The 19,734-nt window shown below is 43.0% G+C and overlaps 1 protein-coding gene across 1 annotated transcript; it reads left to right on the forward strand.

Annotated features, from left to right (window-relative positions):
* Positions 1 to 2,238: 2,238 nt before the first annotated feature.
* Gmer (GDP-L-fucose synthase-like protein) lies at positions 2,239 to 18,778 on the forward strand. Its single transcript, XM_050192560.3, has 9 exons — positions 2,239 to 2,426; positions 2,829 to 2,979; positions 4,365 to 4,479; positions 6,818 to 6,946; positions 10,301 to 10,508; positions 13,073 to 13,204; positions 15,428 to 15,507; positions 16,799 to 16,898; positions 18,586 to 18,778. The coding sequence occupies exons 2-9, from the start codon at positions 2,840 to 2,842 to the stop codon at positions 18,639 to 18,641; spliced, it is 960 nt and encodes a 319-aa protein (XP_050048517.1). The 5' UTR covers positions 2,239 to 2,426; positions 2,829 to 2,839; the 3' UTR covers positions 18,642 to 18,778.
* Positions 18,779 to 19,734: the final 956 nt, after the last annotated feature.

Consider the following 19,734-nt stretch of genomic DNA (forward strand, 5'->3'; position numbering starts at 1 on the left):
GCATGAGAACTAGGAAAACAGGCGTTGGAATTAAAGCACGGTGCAGGGTAGCTGATATTCTGGTTGAGGTGAGTTGCACATCTCATTTGTGATGCATAGAAAGCTGGTGGTGCGCTAGGGTAACAATGGTTGCCAAGTGGCAAAGGACTAGTTAAATGATTAGCAAATCTGCTGTTATCTGCAGGCACAGGATTAAATTGGCTGAAGCAGTCACTAAGCCGGCCCTTTGTCCTGTACTATAGACATTTTTCTATGTATGATTAGCTACGGGGACCGGAATCAGTTGACGCACTAACATAACGTCAAAGAAGGCTCCCGGGATGTTGGACTACACGATTCCATGCTTTATCATATTTCCTGCTTATCTGTTGATTCATGTGTGTAAGCTAGTTAATGTGCTTCCAAAGTATACACAAACTGTCAGCCACGATCAAAAAATCTAAGTGCCCTTCCACTCTGTGAAGATGGATGACCAGCAAAGCTGTGTACGGGCCTTTTAGTGGCGAACTGCTCCTCCGCCGCGGGTCGGCCCAGCATCGCACCATCTTCGGGATCGGCCCACATATGGGGAGTGCTTAACGCCTGCTTTATCTCCGCTGTGGGTCGGCCCGACATTGCACTCTCTTCGGGATCGGCCCACGAATGGGGAGTGCTTAACGCCTGCTTTATCTCCGCCCTGGGTCGGCCCGACAATTCACTATCTTCAGAATCGGCCCACGTATGGGGAGTGCTTAACGCCTGCTTCGCCTCCGCCATGGGTCGGCCCGGCATTTCACTATCTTCAGAATCGGCCCACGTATGGGGAGTGCTTAAGAGGAAGCTTTAGCTCGGGTGCTCCTATCTAAATACATGTAAAAGCAGAATTCGTTTTTCTCGGCAACCACTGCACCAAATTTGACGAGGTTTGTTGCATTTAAAAGACAAACTTAAAATCTAGTGACTGTTGGTTTCGAATTTTTAAGTTAGGTCGTCAATTTTTTATTAAAAATTGGCAAAAATTGAAAATATTCAAAAAACGAAACTATCAAGTTTACAACTTTGTAACTCAACCACTAAAAATGATAATACAATTCTGTGAATTGCATCTAGTAGTACATCTAAAGCGGACAAAATTGATATGTTACACATGAATACAAAAAAATTTAATCACAGGGAAATACAACTTTTGCAAAACCGTTGTAACCAACGTAACAAATTCACGTAGGATGTAAAATGACATATTGAATTTGTCCGCTTTGAATGATCTAATGGATGCCGTTTACAGAACCGCGATATCAGTTCTTGATGCAGAGCTATGAATTTGTAAACTTCGTGCTTCTATTTTTTTCAAACGGTGAAATATTTGAAAATCGTTTTAAGAAAATTCAAGCCCTAAATCGAAATTCCGCTTCCAACAGTCACTAGAATTTAACTTTCTCTTTCCAATGCAACAAATTTCATCAAAATCGGTCCAGGGGTTATCTCATAAAAACGTTTTTGCGTTTTACATGTATTTGAATAGGCCGCGTCGGAGATGGGCCCGAGCTAAAGCTTTATCTCCGCCGTGGGTCGGCCCGACATTTCACTATCTTCGGGATCGGCCCACGTATGGGGAGTGCTTAACGCCTGCTTTATCTCCGCCGTGGGTCGGCCCGGCATTGCACTAACTTCAGGATCGGCCCACGTATGGGGAGTGATTAACGCCTGCTTCCCCGCGGGTCGGCCCGACATTTCACTATCTTCGGGATCAGCCCACGTATGGGGAGTGCTTAGCGCCTGCTTCACTTCCGCCGCGGGTGGGCCCGGCATTGCACTACCTTCGGGATCGACGCACGTACGGAGTGTTTCTTGCTTACCGCGCCAACAAAGCTACGAAAATTTCCTTGGACGGTAGAGGTATACAGCTTCTCTATAAAACTTTTCGGTACCTTTACGATAGTGGAATGTACCATGGCCATGACCAGGCTGCAGGCCCGAGAGAGAGAGACAGACGGGAAAGCGTTTATGAGCTGAAAAAAAAAAGTACATATATTAAAAAAAAAAACTCAGGCACTCTTGCATGTGAGAACAGGCAGTGGAGAACCAGCAGTCGATTTCTCAAAGGCATATTTCTGAAGTGTTTTCTTTATTCCGTTGCTAGGAAACACACCCGCAACAACGCCTATCGGTTTTCGGTGTACAGGGGGCGCACCACAATAGTCCGCTTCGATTATATTTAATCTACTTTGCTGTCTATGTGCAGCCATTGGTGCAGCTCTCTATGGTGCAGCTGTCACTCTGTCACGTGGATACCATTACGAGATGGGTCAGCGTTTGATTCATTTGGTCGCCGGCTGTTGTTAATAGCTGAAACATCTTCCTACTGTGCTGCAGTCTCGTGTGCGGACGCCACGTCTACGTTCACGGAGATCAGCGGCAACCCTTTATTTGTTGGTGGAGTCGCCAAGGTACGCACTGCAGTGATCATCTCTATAACAACGTATAACACCGGTGCGAGTTGCTTCGCCTTCGTGTGCTAGAAGGCGTTGACGACGCAGCAGAGGCCGCTGATTCACAAAGCATTGGCTTGCGCGGTTAAATACAGATGCAAGATGTGGGCCTTAAGCTCGCCCTTGACTCTTGAACGATTTGAAACTAAATCGCATTCACGGCAATGCTTTGCATGTCCGTGGCACGTTCATGTGCTTGTTCAGCCACGTTTGCTGCAACGTGGAAGTGCGTACGTTGTTCTGTTTGTCAGTGTGTGCTGGCCAGATGACTGCACGTCATCGACTCTTGATCGTTAGACTTGACTGTTGAGGTGTTCCGGGGTGCTTGACGTTAATTCTATTGAAAATGCGGTTTTGTAGAGCGAGTTCCGATGGCGTCAACCGAAGAGAAAGTGATCCTAGTGACCGGCGGAACGGGCCTCGTCGGAAAGGCCATCGAGACCGTCGTGAACGAAGAAAAAATGAGCGGAGAGCGGTGGGTGTTCGTCTCTTCGAAGGACGCCGATCTCACGTAAGTTGATGTCTTATCTGACGTATGCAAACGAAAGCTCCGTTTGTTCGAGCGAGAGGGTGGTTATCGATAAAACTTTCTGGGTGCGGCGTAAACAAGTCGCCTTGGTCGTGCTCCTAGCTTTGGCCTTCATTCTAATCGGCTGAGCACTCTGTGCTGGAAACGGGACTTGTCTGCAGCGCCAGCATATTATTTATCAGCTTTGCTGCTGTGCGCGAGTCTCGCGTTCTATTTGACCTGATAAGTTTTCCAGAGTTATAGACGAGTATGTGTCAATAACGCATGGCCTTTCTGTACCCATATGTGGCATCTTGTGACATCCGAACTGTGAAACATCGTGGATCGTTCTAATATTACAGACCCCGCTACGGCATTGCCGCTTCTGTGTCGTAGTGGGCAATAACGCTGACGTCACAGTAACTACCAATAGGCATACTGCAGAGCGTGACGTCACAAAGTTGATGCGGCGCTGCCGTCAATTTCATGCTGACAAAAAAGAAAAAAATCTTTACTGGTGTGAATTTTTTTCACGCCTTTACTGGCGTAATGGCGTGAAAAAGCAGGTTATGTATACAAACGTTACATTTACAAATGTTACTTCATAAAGATTAAATGAGAAGGGAAACCGATGGACCCGAGTTTTGTTAGTCACAACCACCACATGAAGTCCAGGGAAGCATAGGGGAAGTTAATGAGTTTTGTTTGAAATTTGGAAATTGTAAGCACAAAGGGCAATGTGATTGGGCAGAAAAAAACAACTTGCCACCGGTGGTAGCCGAACCCACAAGTTCTGCATTACGCATGCTTTGCACTACAAATTGTGCTACCACATTGGCTGTTCCCAGATCCACATTCCTATGTATTTTTGTATGTGTACAAGACCTAACCTGGCAAATCTTATACTGGTGTCACACACACTCGTGATCGCGATCGGGACCAATCTGAATCGAAATTCTCGACTGCGATTGGCTCTCTCGCGCATTTTGTGCGAACGAGCCAATCATGACCGAGAAATTTCATCCGGATTGGGCCTGATCGCGATCAAAAGTGCGCCATGTGACACCCGTATTACCCAGTTCCACTCAGATTGTTGTTTGAAGGGGTGAGGTCCAAGAAGAACGTCAAAGTGGTTGTCTGTCCCTTTTTGCATATACTGTGCCTGTTTGTTTATAAACATGGACACAACATATCAAGAACCATGATGAGGAGGAAATGAAATTGGGTTACATTATCATCGTTACCCAAGAAGCTTTGGAGTGCTGCATTGATTTGTGAATTATGGACCTTGCTGCATGCTGTGAAAAGATGCTTCATTTAGTGATTACTCCTGATTGGCTGTGCAAAGAAAATAGTCTGCCTGTCGTCCCTTGTTTCTTCTTTTAAAGGAACAAGCTAGCAACAGAGGCCCTTTTTGCCAAGCACAAGCCCACACATGTCATTCACTTAGCAGCCATGGTTGGTGGTCTCTTCCGGAATATGAAGTACAACCTCGACTTCTTGGTCAGTCACTTGCTTTTTCAATCTCTTTAACGTTTTGCGATCACTTACGCGAATCTGCATCTATGGCAGGGTTCACTATAACAAGACACAGCCATTAGGTGTTCCCCCAATAATCATTTTCATGACACATTAGAAGAAGGAACACTGGATAAGACAAAAAGAAATTGTCGCCAAGTCTTGATGCTAAAGAAGACAAGGTTGACATACTACACGCTGGTTTAACGATTTGATGACTAAATGTTGATTACATCTCTCTGTCTCTTTCTGTCTTTTCTTTCATGTTTATTCATACTGTATTTCACGCACAATTAAATTGAACTTTAGAACAGTAAGCTGTTGGTCTAGTTGGTTTGACATTACTATATCTTGCAAAGGGGAGTGCCGAAGTGTTGCGGAATAAAGGAGACCAAGGCAGTAGAGACGCTCACTTGCGAGTGAGTGAGAAACAGACCACCCGGAGCATTTTTGCACATGCGGTGACATTGAATATTTTGAATAAAAATTTTAAAAGATCACCTGACACACTAGCAGACATCACTACACAAGAATGACAAACTAGTGTAGGTCGCAGCAACATCAGCACGTGCAAATGGCTTAAAAGAAACCATTCCAAAAACACATGTCAGAGGAAGGGGGAAGAGGAGCTTGTAGAATGCATATATAGTGATGTCTGCTCGTGTGTCAGGCAATATTTTCAAATCTTGTTCAAAATATTCGAAGTCAGCACATGTGCAGAAACGCTCCTGGTGGTCTGTTTCTCAAGATGAACTCACTCGCAAGTGAGCGTCTCTACTGCCTTGGTCTCCTTCTTTTCGCAACGCTTCCGCACTCCCCTTTGCAAGATACAACATCGACCTAGTCTTCTTTAGTATTTACACTTGGTTGACACTCTTTTAAGCCTTTCTTTCTTTATTTTTTTGAAGTAGTTACAAGATAGGCAGATTGCAGATATGCCAAACCCATGTGAAGTCATCAAAGAAAACCGTGTCTTCAAAACGTGCAAACTGAGTGGGGGCGTGTGGGAACATATGGGATAACCCCACGGGCTTGTGTAGGTTAGTGCATGCTCGGTGGGTGGCGCTAGCAGTAAGACATTGCACCTTTTATTAGCCTTGGGCGTTTATGGCTAATTATACTCCTTTTTGACACTCCTGATACTCTTCCTTATTTGCTGACTATTGCTATGCGTTTTCGGCATGGAGAGGCGTCATTTGATACCATTTTCATGTTCATACAACACCTACAACTCGCCTAACCGATCATTTCTTTTTTCTGAAAGAGGTTACAAAGTATTAAGATCTCGGACATACCAAACCCATGTGACATCACCAAAGAAGACCTTGTCTTCAATATTGCAGATGAGGGAGCAGAGAAGGCAGCATACTGCTGCACGTGCCACTATAGTTCAATAAATAAAGAACACCTGTATCACCTTTAGGCACCAATTCTGTCTTGAAGATATATGGCACATTCAAAAAGTTCCCACTGGGCTCCAACTGAGTCTGCAGCAATGTGGAGCCTTCTTGAGATTGAGGACAAAAAAAAAAGCTTGCCTCAGCCACCTGTTCAGTTTCTCCCAGAGCAATCTGAGGAGCCACATGACTAGAATTTCAGATCTTGCTCGTACTTCCAGTTTGTACATGAGAGCATCTCCGAGTTCTCCGAGTGAAGAGCGAATGTGTTCAGAGCACTTGATTTTGACCAGCCGAATGTAAATTATGCCAACAGAGTGCTCAAAACCGATCATTTAAGTGCACCAATAGTTTCAGCACCTTTCTTGCATCTTCATAATTGGCATAGCACAACAGAGCAAAGCAATAATTTTTCATTCTTGATCAATTTGTCAATTTTCAGTCAATCAATTTTATCAATACAGTTTTATCAACCACGGTCTGCCAGACTGTTCTGCACACATGCTGCCCAGCGTATTCGTAACGCAGATACCAGCCTCACACGTTAGTGTTTTTTTTTTTTACGTAGAGTACAAGGAATGCTGAAGTTGCATTGGCCTGAATGCTGACCAGATGTTTTTCATTGCCGTGGATGACTGTACGGTATGTGTTTCTTTCCTAAAAAGAACACCTGAATGGTATTTCAGCACTGATAAGAGGTCAATTTTCATACAATGCCCCGCAGGCAATTTATCAAAAGATGTCTGCGTAACATGCCATATTAGCCTCTTTTCCTGGTGACAGTGAAGAAGTGTCTGTTACCTTGGTTAAAATTCTTTTCATTGTTCATATTAACAATGGTCCTTCTGATACAATGTGCGAGACATGGTTAGAAGTGTTGAAAATGTTCAAAAAAGGGTTTGTGTGTCTTATCCTGTTTCCTGCAGAGGAAGAACATCCTGATAAACGACAATGTCCTGCACACGAGTTTTGAAACGGGCGTTCAGAAAGTTGTCTCCTGTCTTTCCACCTGCATATTCCCGGACAAAACAACGTACCCCATTGACGAGACTATGGTAAGTCAGTTGGGTTCAGTGCAGTGGAACTGTAAAGGGCAACGTGAGTGGCGAGATGGGCTTGTTGGCTGTTCCTCTTGAAACGAGAGAGATGTAGCATGGACAGGGAAGGACACAAGAAGGCATGAAAGAATACACACGTGTAGCGCTTCTGCAACAACAGTCCTCATTTTCAAAACCAAGCCCCATACTGTATACCTCACGTGCACCACAGTACAGATCTTATGGAAGCAAACGAGCTCTGACGGAGAAAAAAAGTAGCCAGAAGACAGAATTACTACCGCTTGAATAGCAAATCCAACTCTTTAGGCGACAGCGCTGTTGAGGGCTTGCTTATGCATGATTCACCAAGTGCTCCGTGTAAGGCCAGATAGCCAGCTACATCCAAACTGATTCGTATAACATCTATTACCACAGTGCATGGGATCTGCACTCCTTTTATTTCAACTTATTTTAAAATACTGCAAGCCAATGTTTGCAATAAGCAGGAGGGGTTACATAATAAAAAATGCAAGCAAATCATAGAGGAAAGCTGGGATGGGAAAAATAAACTGGCAAATTAAACACAATAATGTAAAAACAGTAAAACCAAAAGATGTGTCACTTCAGTTGTGCTGTGTGAAATTGTCCATTTCATTAATAATACTTAGTGATAATGGCTTAAAATCTGTTTATCGCATAATAACAAAACTGCCTGTACAAACATTCATTTTTGCAAAATACGTACTGTAGGTAAATAGGCTGGTGGCAGCAGAGAGTTCCATTCACAAGACAAGAGGATTCAAGCACTTGAAAGGTGTCCTGTTAAATTTTGCCTAATAAGGTATTATAGAGAAATGCAAGAGTATTACCAGAGGTTAACTTTCAGTTAATAGTGCTAGAATTTCCACACAAAGGACAATAAAAAAAGGAGACATACATGAACACATATGCAAAATTTCAACTGTTTATTGTACACAGGTGCATGTCACATAAATAAGACAAAAGAGTGGCAGGAAGTATGGCAAACAAAAACAACAAATGCAGGGAAATGAATTGGAAGGCTGCTTCCCCATTTTGTCATTGTGATTTCAGAATTGTTCACATGACGTTCATCTCCTACTTGGATTTCTTGTTTTTACTTAGTCTGTCACCCTTGCTTGTCTTACATATGTGATATACGCCTGTGTGCAATAAACAGTTGAAAGTTTGTGCACGTGTCGCCCTTCCTTTATTGTACTTTGTGTAGAAATTGCAGCGCAGTTGACCAAACAAAGCTGTACCAACTAGCCCCAATTGAAGCCTTATTAGACATTATCTGCTGGGCAAATTTTTGAAGTGGGATTTTTTTTTTACTACTCTGAATGAATAAGTATGTAGTCTTTTGTTGTTGTTTACTACATTAATTCATAAAACATCTGGCTTTATTCCTTTTCTTTTGCTGGGCTGTCATGTTCTTTCTTTTTTTTTTCAGCATAGAAAACATTTTATTTTTTCCAGGCACTGAGCTTTTTACCGATATGAGTGTTTGTTCTGGTCGTCTGTTAATTTTTATCATTTCGGTTTTTTGCCATCCCGTGAACATAGCGCTGCCAGAGGTCATGAGCTTGTTGAAATGTGTCCGTCTAAGCAGCTTTTTAACAACAAACCGAATGCGACGAGACCCCTTATTCTCCGATTTGAAGAAATATGCCAGGAATTAGGTATTCTAGACACACTGCCTGATGTTGCCCAGAGACCCGAACCACTGCCACCTTGGCACACCTTTCCCAGTGTAGGTGACTACACACTGACACAATTTCATAAAAAGCAAACTCCACGTGAACATATAATACAAGAATTTTTGGCGCTAGATGAAAAGTACAAAGGACACACAGCATTTTATACTGACGGTTCTAAAGCATCACTTTACGTTGGAAGTGCTGTAGTGCAAGATAAATGGGAAAAGGTAGTCAGGTTGCCTCAGTGCACGTCAATTTTCTCAGCCGAATGTCATGCCATTTCGGTGGCTGTATCAAAAATAGTCGAGATGAGCATTCAAAACAGCATTATATACACGGACTCGCTGAGTGCAATAACAGCACTGAAAGCCAGAAACGTAAGGGAACCTTTAATAGGAAATATAATTCATAACATAATAACCGCTCAAACACAAGGACACGAAATTAAGCTCTGTTGGATACCAAGCCATCACGGAATTAGAGGCAACGAGAGAGCTGACGCGTGCGCCGCTCAAGCCTGCCATAAGGAGGTCAGTACTGTAAATATACCCTATACAGATTGCATGAAGTTAGTGAAAAACAAGCTGAAAGAAAAATGGCAGTGTACATGGAATAGCGAAGAAAATAACAAACTACATTTAGTAAAACCTATTCTAGGAGAATGGCGATCATGCAGGCATCAGGAACGTTTTATAGAAGTAATTTTATGCCGCCTGCGCATCAGACACACACACCTAACACATAACTTTCTACTGACAAAACAAGAGAAACCCTTATGTGAGAAATGTGGAGACGAACTCACTGTAAATCACATTTTATTCTCGTGCACACAACTCGAACAGCTAAGGAAAAAATATTTTACTGTATTTTACAATGAGCGCATTCCCTTCCATCCCAGTCTACTTTTAGGAGATAACCCACTTGTAGGAACTTCATCTCTTTTTAGTTTTTTGAAAGACGCAGCGATCCTAAACGAAATATAATATATCACAGAACTACTAATTCTAAAAATTATTACCCAGTTTTTTCACGCATCTTATGATGCACCTCACCCATTTTCTCAGTCCTGAGAAGAAGGCTGAGGTCTTCATTTGGTCTGTTGGGCTCCTCAGAGTCCTTGTCCGGACAAGGACTTTCGCTGAGGATACCCAATTTTTGAAATAAATTATACCATGTGTTTGGCACATGATAGCCTCAGTTGCTTATGCGCCATAAAACCCAATACAACACAATACAACACAATTATTGTACTTTGTGTATAAATTGCAGCGCAGTTGACCAAACAAACCTGTACCAACTAGCCCCAATTGAAGCCTTATTAGACATTATCTGCTGGGCAAATTTTTGAAGTGGAATTTTTTTTTCACTACTCTGAATGAATAAGTATGTAGTCTTTTGTTGTTGTTTACTACATTAATTCATAAAACATCTGGCTTTATTCCTTTTCTTTTGCTGGGCTGTCATGTTCTTTCTTTTTTTTTCAGCATAGAAAACATTTTATTTTTTCCAGGCACTGAGCTTTTTACCGATATGAGTGTTTGTTCTGGTCGTCTGATAATTTTTATCATTTCGGTTTTTTGCCATCCCGTGAACATAGCGCTGCCAGAGGTCATGAGCTTGTTGAAATGTGTCCTTAATTTCTACATCCCCACAGATTCACAATGGCCCGCCTCACGACTCAAACTTCGGATACTCCCACGCCAAGCGTCTCATCGATGTCCAGAACCGTGCCTACCACTCTCAGCATGGCTGCAACTTCACCGCAGTGATCCCGACAAACGTGTTTGGGCCGCACGACAACTTCAACCTCGAGGACGGCCACGTGCTGGCGGGTCTCATCAACCGGACGCACCAGGCCAAGCGTAAGCAAGAGGAAATAAAGGAATCCGAGGCGCTTGACCTTTTTGTTAGTTGCGTTAGTTAAAGAAGAGAGGCTATGAAGTCAGAGAAAGCCAAGCATAGATGTATAGCTGTGCATCATCGTTGGATGGTGTATTGGAGTGACTCTGAATGCCAGAGCTGTGCTGTGGTCATAAAGGAGCCATGACACTGAGTTTTCACACTTGCATTGTGTCTTGGACGTTAAATTGCATGCATCCCACAGCAAGCTGGTAAAATTTTAGTGCATGTGGGGTAGTAGACAGTGTGTATCAGAATTTTTTTTAATATTGTGGCTGAAGCATACAGCAGCCTGGCAGCTCAGAGTGGTGATGGTAAGGAAATCGCACCACCGGAAACGACTTTCTCGAAGCAATGCGAGTGAAATCTGGAAGACCATTCCTTTGTGTACTCAACACAATGAAAGTGATTGCGGAAATACGTCGTGGCCGCTGTGTGTCATTTCGTTTTTGCGTGTGCGTTTCGGTGGTCGGCTGGTGCTTTTCCTTACGCGTAGAAAAGAATTGCGGGCATAATTTGCTGGTGATGCCCTTGCTGTGCGATTGGGGGCCAAAATGTGTGGAGCGAAACATTAGGTGTTTTCTCAAACTGTATTGTAGCAGAAGGCACGGCAGTGGACCCACGGTCCTAACACCACACAGTCCATGCCAAAATGTCAGATTCTGTTGGCAGGAGGTGCTTAGAGGCAGCGATATCAAATTTAAATTTTGAGTTAAAATGTCCACTGGGAGCAGAATTTTTATCATGTGTAACGATACTGAGCCCTCTACACACAGTTGTAATAATAAACTGAGAATAGTCGAATGACCAACTATGGAAATCAAGTCAGCCCATCTTGTTTCGTTTCCTTTTCTTTTTTCTTTCTTTATCTACAGAAAGCTTAATGGCAAGATACCCCAGGCCAACGCCAATTCCACTGAAAACATTGTGATCAAAAAGACTGATTCAGTCATTTGATTATGAAGATTTTTCACCCTTTTGTGGTCGAGTCAAAACGTTTTCACACTGCTTAATAAGCTGTGGGCGTGCTTCTGTTGCACTGTCTTCAAAACCTGCAAAGCTATATGAGATGTTTGTGCCAAGCCAAATCTAATGCGTTGGCACATTGTGTTTATGAATGCCTGATGAGTTGATTCCTTTTCTGTGGCTCTGATCTTGTTCAAATATGTGCAGCATAAAAAGCTGCATAAATAGGCATGTACTGTATTCATGTGTAAATAATGCACTAAAGTAAATTCAGGAAACCTTATCAAATTACCTTGGAGAGCATTTTCTGTATGTCTGAATTTAAACTTCAGACTCCACTTTGCCACGGTCCGACCTGCATTACAGTGCAGCCAAGTCAGTTTACTATTGTCCTTAAAGATATGTAAAGCAGTTGGTTCCTGTTTCTTGATATAGCAACACGTTTATTAAAAGTGAAGCTTTCCTTTGTGAACGTCACTGTGTTTTAATGTGATAGCATTAAGGGCTCCGTGTCGCAGAAAACCCAGTGTCGGTGACCCGCATCCAGCGTCAGCCGTCACTTCGGCAAAAATAATTTCGAACCACGCTTACCCAACCACACAGGCCCTCCATGTAGTGCAAGAAAGTTATTGAACTAATTGGATTTCTCATGTCAGAAAAATCATAAAGTATCACTTGCATACCACCGACAGACATGATATGATCGGATTATAATTTGAATACATACGAGAACGCATAATTCTGTTACGTGGAAACTCAAAACACAAACCCCTTTCGTAAATCTCAAAGGCCGGTTCCTTGCAACAGCTTCAAATGGTGCTCACTTCTGCTGCATCGTGGCCCGTGCAAGAGGCCGCATTTCTAACAGAAAGCTTGCCTTCGTGCATAGTGATCGCCGCCAGCGTTTCCCGGTAAACATTGCGGTTAAATAAGCTGCAGTTTCTGGGAAGCGTGAGAAGCAGTCGGGTACCTTTGAATGCTATTGCGTTCGACTATTAAAGGCGAAGCTTAAGCGTCCTCCAAACTTTTCGCGATTGTGAGTGCTGCAGCTTGACTGTAGCCGAATAGGCGAACCAATTGCAGGGGAGGATGTGTGCCGTTGGGTTCGTTGCACCACCACCAGATGATGCTAGTTGTAGCGATGACGCTGGCCACGTGGGGGAAAGAAAAAAAACAACCAGACAGCTCGCCTTCGCTCATCCATGGTGGAATTGCATTAGCCTCTCTACAGTGCCTGAATAAAACCTTCCATGTCACTTCGTCCAGACATTCAATAAACAGGAACTCTTATTTCGACTCTTTATGCACTCACTCAAAGCCTCGATGTATAAAGATTCTAACTCATTGGATATGCTGCATTTTTTCACCGCAGTAGTGACATTGACTTTCATGTGAGTTAGTTTTCGTGCTCAATAATTTTGGGCCACAGTTTGGCACGATCAGCACTAACACCTTGTGCGGGTTGTTAGTATACGTTAGCGCTCTTAGTTAACCAGCATTCTCGTGCGTTTCTCGACGCCCTCGGCTCTCACAAAACCATGGCTTCTGCTTTTCATTTCAGTGCACGGGAGTCCACTGCAGGTGTGGGGTTCCGGCAAGCCGCTGCGCCAGTTCATCTACTCTCTGGACCTTGCGCGACTCATGGTGTGGGCTCTTCGGGAGTACAATGAAGTCCACCCCATCATCCTCTCGGGTGGGAAAACTCCTCCTCGTCGCGGTGCACTTCACCGGTCCAGTTAAACATAGTTGTGACGACATCTTGCCCACCACAAAAATACTTTTAATATATTCGTTATAGGCGTACAGGCTGATATTGGCAGAAAAGAATTAACATATTTCGAATTTACTTTGTTATATATTCGTGTTTGTTACATCGACATCTGACTACTAACCTATGGGGCAGAAATTTGTGAAATCACAGAGAAACTTGAGAAGAAGCTAATACCGGTGTCACACATACATTTATGCTCGCGATTGGAACCGATCCGGATCGAGCTTGATCCAGATTGGTGTTGCTACACAGTCATTTGCGATCGCAATCCTGCGGGATTCTGACATGGGCGATTATGATCTGAGAATCGCAATCAGGCCCCTTGATTGTGATCGCAGGCAGATGTCTGCACCCTCTGGCGCAGTATTCTAAAAACGGCAAAGACAAGAAGTGAAGTAAAAAATTGTTTAAAAATCTTTTACCAACAATAAGAAGCTGTAAAATTGAAATATTGTCCAAATTTAACGATATGTTACAAATCTGAATTTGTAGCCAACATATCATGCAGTCCTGAGAGTTGCTGATGATCAGCAGATGATAATAACTTATGTTGAATTCCAATGGCGGAGTCGGAGCAGCCGACGGACTCCGCGAGCGAGCACTCGACTCTGGCGCAGAGCAACGCCTCCAGATCCGCGAATGGAACACAACCTGTGCCACCGGAGCAAGGCGGAAGCGGAAGTTCTATCACCGAGTTACCCAGGATACCTTGCGTGTTGTCATTTCCTTCCGCTGTTTGCTCCCAGCACCGCCGCACCGGTCACTTGTCTCTTCAGCGTCGTTCACCTGTTGTTTTTTTTAAAGTGCGGAATGGATATCTCGCCAAGCGTGCAGCAGCTTTAGCTTCCTCGCGAGTCGTGACCGGTGGCACCTCCTAGCAGACAAACGTGGTAAAGGAAATACGTCACGCAGAGTTCCGGTCCACTCCGCCGATTTTGGCGGAGCAGCTTTTTCTGCTCCACGGAGTGACTCCCGCTCTGTATCCCCTCCGACTCTCTCATTGGAACACCTTACTCCCGCCCTCACTCTGCCATTGGAACAAACTTGCTCCGAAACGAGCAGAAAAACTTGCGCGCACTCCGCCATTGGAATTCAACATTAATCCGGGTGGTTGGACCGTGTAGCAGCGACCATCGTTGATCATGATCAAGAAATCCAATCCGGATCGGCTTCGATTGCAATCAGAAGTGTGCGTGTGGTACCGGCATAAGACTGTGCAATTAATTAAATTCTATTGTTCTATGTGCCAAAACCACAGTCATTTATGAGGCATTGGATGGCAGGGACTTTGGATGAACTTTTATCTCCTAAGGCTACTTACCATGTACCCCAATGCACAGTACACAAGCATTTCTGCATTTGGCCCCCTTCAAAATATGGCCACCATCGCAAGAATCGAACTCTCAAGCTCATTCTCTGCAAATAGAGCAATGAAAGACAGAATGGAAAATGTTATAACATTGAGCGACGGGAAGACAGCAGTGTAGATTAGGGAGCAAACAGGCGCAGCCAATATTCCAGTTGACATTACAAGGAACGAATGAAGCTTGGCAGGCCATGTAATACCTAGGACAAAGAACCAGTGGTCCTTCAGTGTCGCAGAATGAGTGCCAAGGGAAAGGAAGTTCAGTTGCGGATGGCAGAGAATTAAGCGGTGTGATGAAATTGGGAAATTTGCAAGCATAAGATGGAAGCAGCTGGCACAAGATGGGGGTAATTGGAGATTGCTGAGAGAGGTCTTCAACCTTACATGAAATGTAATAATGGTTACAACATGCTTGCTTTTCAACGTCTAATCCAAATTTGGCGTTCTCTTAATGCGAGTGATGCAAATGAGAAACGATGTACCGGAAATGTAGGACGCAATGATTTATCGAAGAGATTTTGTGAAATTTGAGGTTATAGAGAAGTCTTTGGGGGCAGCTGCTGGATTCTTGGGCGAGACGTATTGTCATGGTCAATTACACAACTTCAGTGATCACAGTATACTAGTTTGCATAACCGGTTGCATCTGCACTCTGCTTCCTCTGGCATTAAAGTTCAGGTGTAGCTTGTGTTATCTCGTGTTTGTGCAATCAAACCCACAGGAGTTGTATTCTGAGGTTGTTGTTCTGCAGTCAGCTCAATCTTCTTGCCCTTTCGCAGTCGACGAAGAGGACGAGATAAGCATCAAGGATGCAGTGAAACTCATCACCGATGCCTTCAACTTCAAAGGGGACGTCATCGTATCCTTATTTTACTGGTATTTTTTTTAGATTTTAGCTGCGAAGTTGCAGCTTGTCATGTCATCAAGGGAAGCAATCTGCTGGTGTTTTGTTCTCGACTCTCATCGTGAAATAATGTATGGCACACTTCGTCAGTTGCAGTGTCATGGTGTCCATAGCGTAGAATCTTTTTTTCTCTTAGGTTTCTACGTCGATTTATAACCGTAATGGCCGAAATTTGTTCGTTAATGAGAGTTAAACTGTCCTAGTAGGAGCATTTGTTAGTGTGGCAAGTTGCAGATGCTATATGTAATGTTATGTGCTTATTTTAAATGAGAAATATTTTTCTGGAAGTACACCTTGAAATATTGCAACTCTTGTTCTAGGGTAGGCAGAGTAGTATGGTTGGTCTTATTAGATTTTTTTTAATCAGACAGAAGTTATTGATATTCTGTTGAGCGAATTCTCTGCAATGAATTTTTACACATTTTCCCTGAAAACTAAGTAAAGGAAACTTTCATAAACTTATAACCAAATGGGATAAACAGAAATGGACTTACATTTGAAATAAGCAAATAAAGTCCTATATAATCATAAGTTTTAGCATCATAACTCAAAGAACAAAAATTTAAAGACATATTGGGTCTGTCTCAAGCTTGTTTCAAGCTCAACCTTTTAAACAGTCAGGCCTGTTCCCTTTTTGAGATGCTGCAGCAATAGCCCTTCTTATTTCCCTACCTCGACTAAGGAGAAAGAAAAAGCCCTTGCCTTTCTCGAACAGCGCATTTGAGAAAAATGCCAGAGCAACCTGTTGCACACTTCTGAAACACTTTATGATTTGTGCAAGTCCTAACTGTAGGTTCAGGGTTATCTGATGTAGTCATGTTGGCCTTCTCGTTCAAGTTTTTATTCATCAGCTGTCACTTGATTCTAATTAAGACATGTGTGACATTTTTGAAGCAATGCATTTTCACTAAGTGCACACAACTTTAGGTGTATGCTGGTTTTCATTGTACAGGATGATGAAATAGATGTGGGCAAAGGTACTCACTGTCATTTGACATTTTCTCGGTGTCGCTGCTGTTCTCGGTGTTTTCTCGGTGTCGGATGCTGTTCTGGTTGACCTCCCTGCCTTTCCTATCCTTGTTTTCTCTCTCTTCTCCATCTCTCGGTGTCGCTCAGCCAGTGACTGTTGTAGTGATCATTATAGCATGACTGTTTACTAATGATTGCTATAGAATGAGTTGCGCATCTTTGATGTCAGTGAATGTACATCACCCAATGTTTACATTCTTTGACGGAGCCTTTCAAGTTTGACACATCTAAAGCTGACGGTCAGTTCAAGAAGACAGCCAGCAACAAGAAGCTCCGTACCTACCTTCCAGACTTCAAGTTCACACCCATGGCAAAAGGTGGGGTGCTGCTTGGTCAGTGACAATTACTGACGTGCAATTAGTGAAGGATAGCAGGTGGCCTGTAATAACCTTTTTGTTTGTTCATCTTCTTGACCCAGTAGTAAAAGGGATACTTGAAGGAAATATTAGTAATTTTTATCTTTTCCTTACTTGTGTTACCATTTACAGAATGCTGGAGGTACAGACACAAGCAGAAGTGCTAATGGCTACATCTTGTGTCGCTGAGTGAAACCACGCAGTGCGTGCAAAGTTATTATTGCAAAGACTCTTACGGGTCACAAAGGTGCTGGTGTAATGGCATCGGCAACAGCATGTTCATTATAGGGGCTATTTTCCTTTGACAAGAATGGCATGCAGCGCAAGAATGTTTCTCATCGTTTGTGGTTCAACGAGCCACCGCATGGTGTCCCTGCCCATGCTGCTACTGAGGTCCACCTCTCCATTGTTTCAGTATTGTGTGAGCTGTAATAGATGTCTGTACATTGGTGATTTCAATTGCGGCAGGATTGTGGTGTCACTTGCAGTCATGTTTCTGTCTGCAAGTAATACCCCTGTCACACGGGCAATCTTAAGTGCACTTTGCCACTAGTGTGATTTGCAGGTTTCCACACAAGAACGCTTAGTGACACTTTCTACTGAGCGCATCCGTCCGCGAGTGTGTTCAGCGAACACACTTTGCGGCAGTGAAGTGTGCAGCTTCATTACCAATGAGTGAAGAATAAGTAAAGTAATATTGAAAGCAGAGTTGGAAGTAATCTTTAATAACATTTTTTTTAATTAATAATATTACAAAGTAATAAAATGTGCCACACTGAAAAAAAAGAAAAGAAAACCAGCTAAAAACTACTCTCTGTGGCTGTTTACGGCCACACTGTGTAATGGCTGTGCAGTTGTTTGGCAGAACGCATCGTTTAGACTGGTACTGGTCAAGTTTTGTTGCCTTGTCTTGGGTCGTGATGATTAATTTTGTTATTGAGGTTGCAATTAATTACTACAGTTGCAGTTAAGTTGATTGTGAATGCTGATTCCAATTATAACAAACTGTTTTTGTCCGAGCAGTTTAATGTTAACAAATACAGGCTTTGCTTTCTGACTCCCAATCACCATTGCCACCAATTTGAAAGAACAGTTTTCTTTCTCATGTAGCTGCATGCCGCCAAAATGGCACTCAGCGCGTTGAAGTGCACTTGCACAAAGTGCACTTTAGTTTGCCTGTGTGGCAGGGCTTTAAGTCTTCTGTTTTCTCAAGACGAGCTTTGCAAGGTGTCTAGAAGGGTAACCCAACATTTTAATTTTATTCATTATTTGTAACCAGTGACCCTTCAAACAATTCAATTACCATATTTCTAGCTTTCTTTCAAAATTCCTACCTTTAGTAGGCTTGGGCTAGTTGATTAGGCTCAACACTGAAAACAATGCGGAAGACAGACGAGTGAGCAGACGAAGCAAGGAGTTCCATCGTCTACTCACTCGTCCATGTCTTACGCTATTTTCAATACAGGTGTGAACTTAACACCACTCCTATTGCAAGATACTTGGAATTGCTTGATGAGTCGCAACAATTAACTGCTCTCCATGCTGTTTATTTTTATTTGTTGACAACAACCACATTTTTTTTTATCTTGCTTCATTACAAGCATTTGCGTAATTGACATATTGAACCTGCCTTTTTCTTCCCTTACAGCCGTACAAGAAACTGTCGACTGGTACACCAAGAACTATGAAACTGCGCGGAAATAACAACCTTTGCTTCCTAGGACTACTTTCCTTCTTCATTTTTTAATTTTGTTTGTAATGCCCCACATGGCATCGTTTACACCAATGTTTTCTGCAGGGAGTGTGCGTTTAGAAAATAAAGTACATATATATGGAAATAAGTCTGGCATTTATGCTTTTATGTAGTGTGTTTATCACTTTCTTTCTTCTGCTGCATCGATACTTGCAATGCTGGAGTGCAATTTTTTCAATTCAAGCTTGCAGGATGAACTGCTGGATTTATAATTTCCTAAACCCATTTCACCCTGCGGGTGTGCTTTTCAGGATTGCAATGGAGGGTCACCACTTTTTGAAGAAAACTACTGGCATAATTGAAAATCCTTGGTCTGCTGTGACTTTCCCAAAGACAATAAAATGCACTCGCGCAGAAATGACACCTGCAGCTGCAAGCTGCTAACTGAAGTGCTCCACACAGCAAATGGGGGAGCCATGGTAACTGGAAAGGCAAAAAGAAATAGAGGAAATGTAGAAGGCACACAGAAGAAACAAACAAATCAAACAAGCTTGAACTATGGCATTAGAGTCAAACCGTGTTATGGCAAAGTCACAGCCAACACAAAAATATGTTCGTTATACAGTTAAGCCTCAAACCTTTGCACATGTAACTTCTTTGGCCTTGGGGGAACAACTCTGCCTCCGTTCCTTAGACTGATCTTTGTATCTGTATCGTAAGAGTAGATGGATGTCTCATCACCAGTTATCCGCTTGTTCAATAAATCTGACCCGGTTTTTCCAAACGTTCCAAAACAGCCACCAACGTCTGCATGCGTTTTTCTATTTCATTCAGTTATCAAAAGTTTTTGCATCCACTTTTCTGCCAGCCGTCTCATTTTCAACTTGTCATGGGCAACAGCACCAACTCTCCCACGTGATATTCCCAGATATGGAGCAATACTTTTGGCTGATATTCGGTGGTCCTCCATGATCGTGGATGGTTTTCACATGTCCGTGGACGAAGACGGAAGCAGGCTTTCCACTAGGTTTCTCACTTTCAACATCAAAATGGCCAGTTTTAAAATTGACTACCCAATGTTTAATGCTAGCATATGAAGGGCTA

The sequence above is a fragment of the Dermacentor andersoni genome, chromosome 10 (assembly GCF_023375885.2).
Source record: "Dermacentor andersoni chromosome 10, qqDerAnde1_hic_scaffold, whole genome shotgun sequence".
Classification (NCBI taxonomy): Eukaryota; Metazoa; Arthropoda; class Arachnida; order Ixodida; family Ixodidae; genus Dermacentor; species Dermacentor andersoni.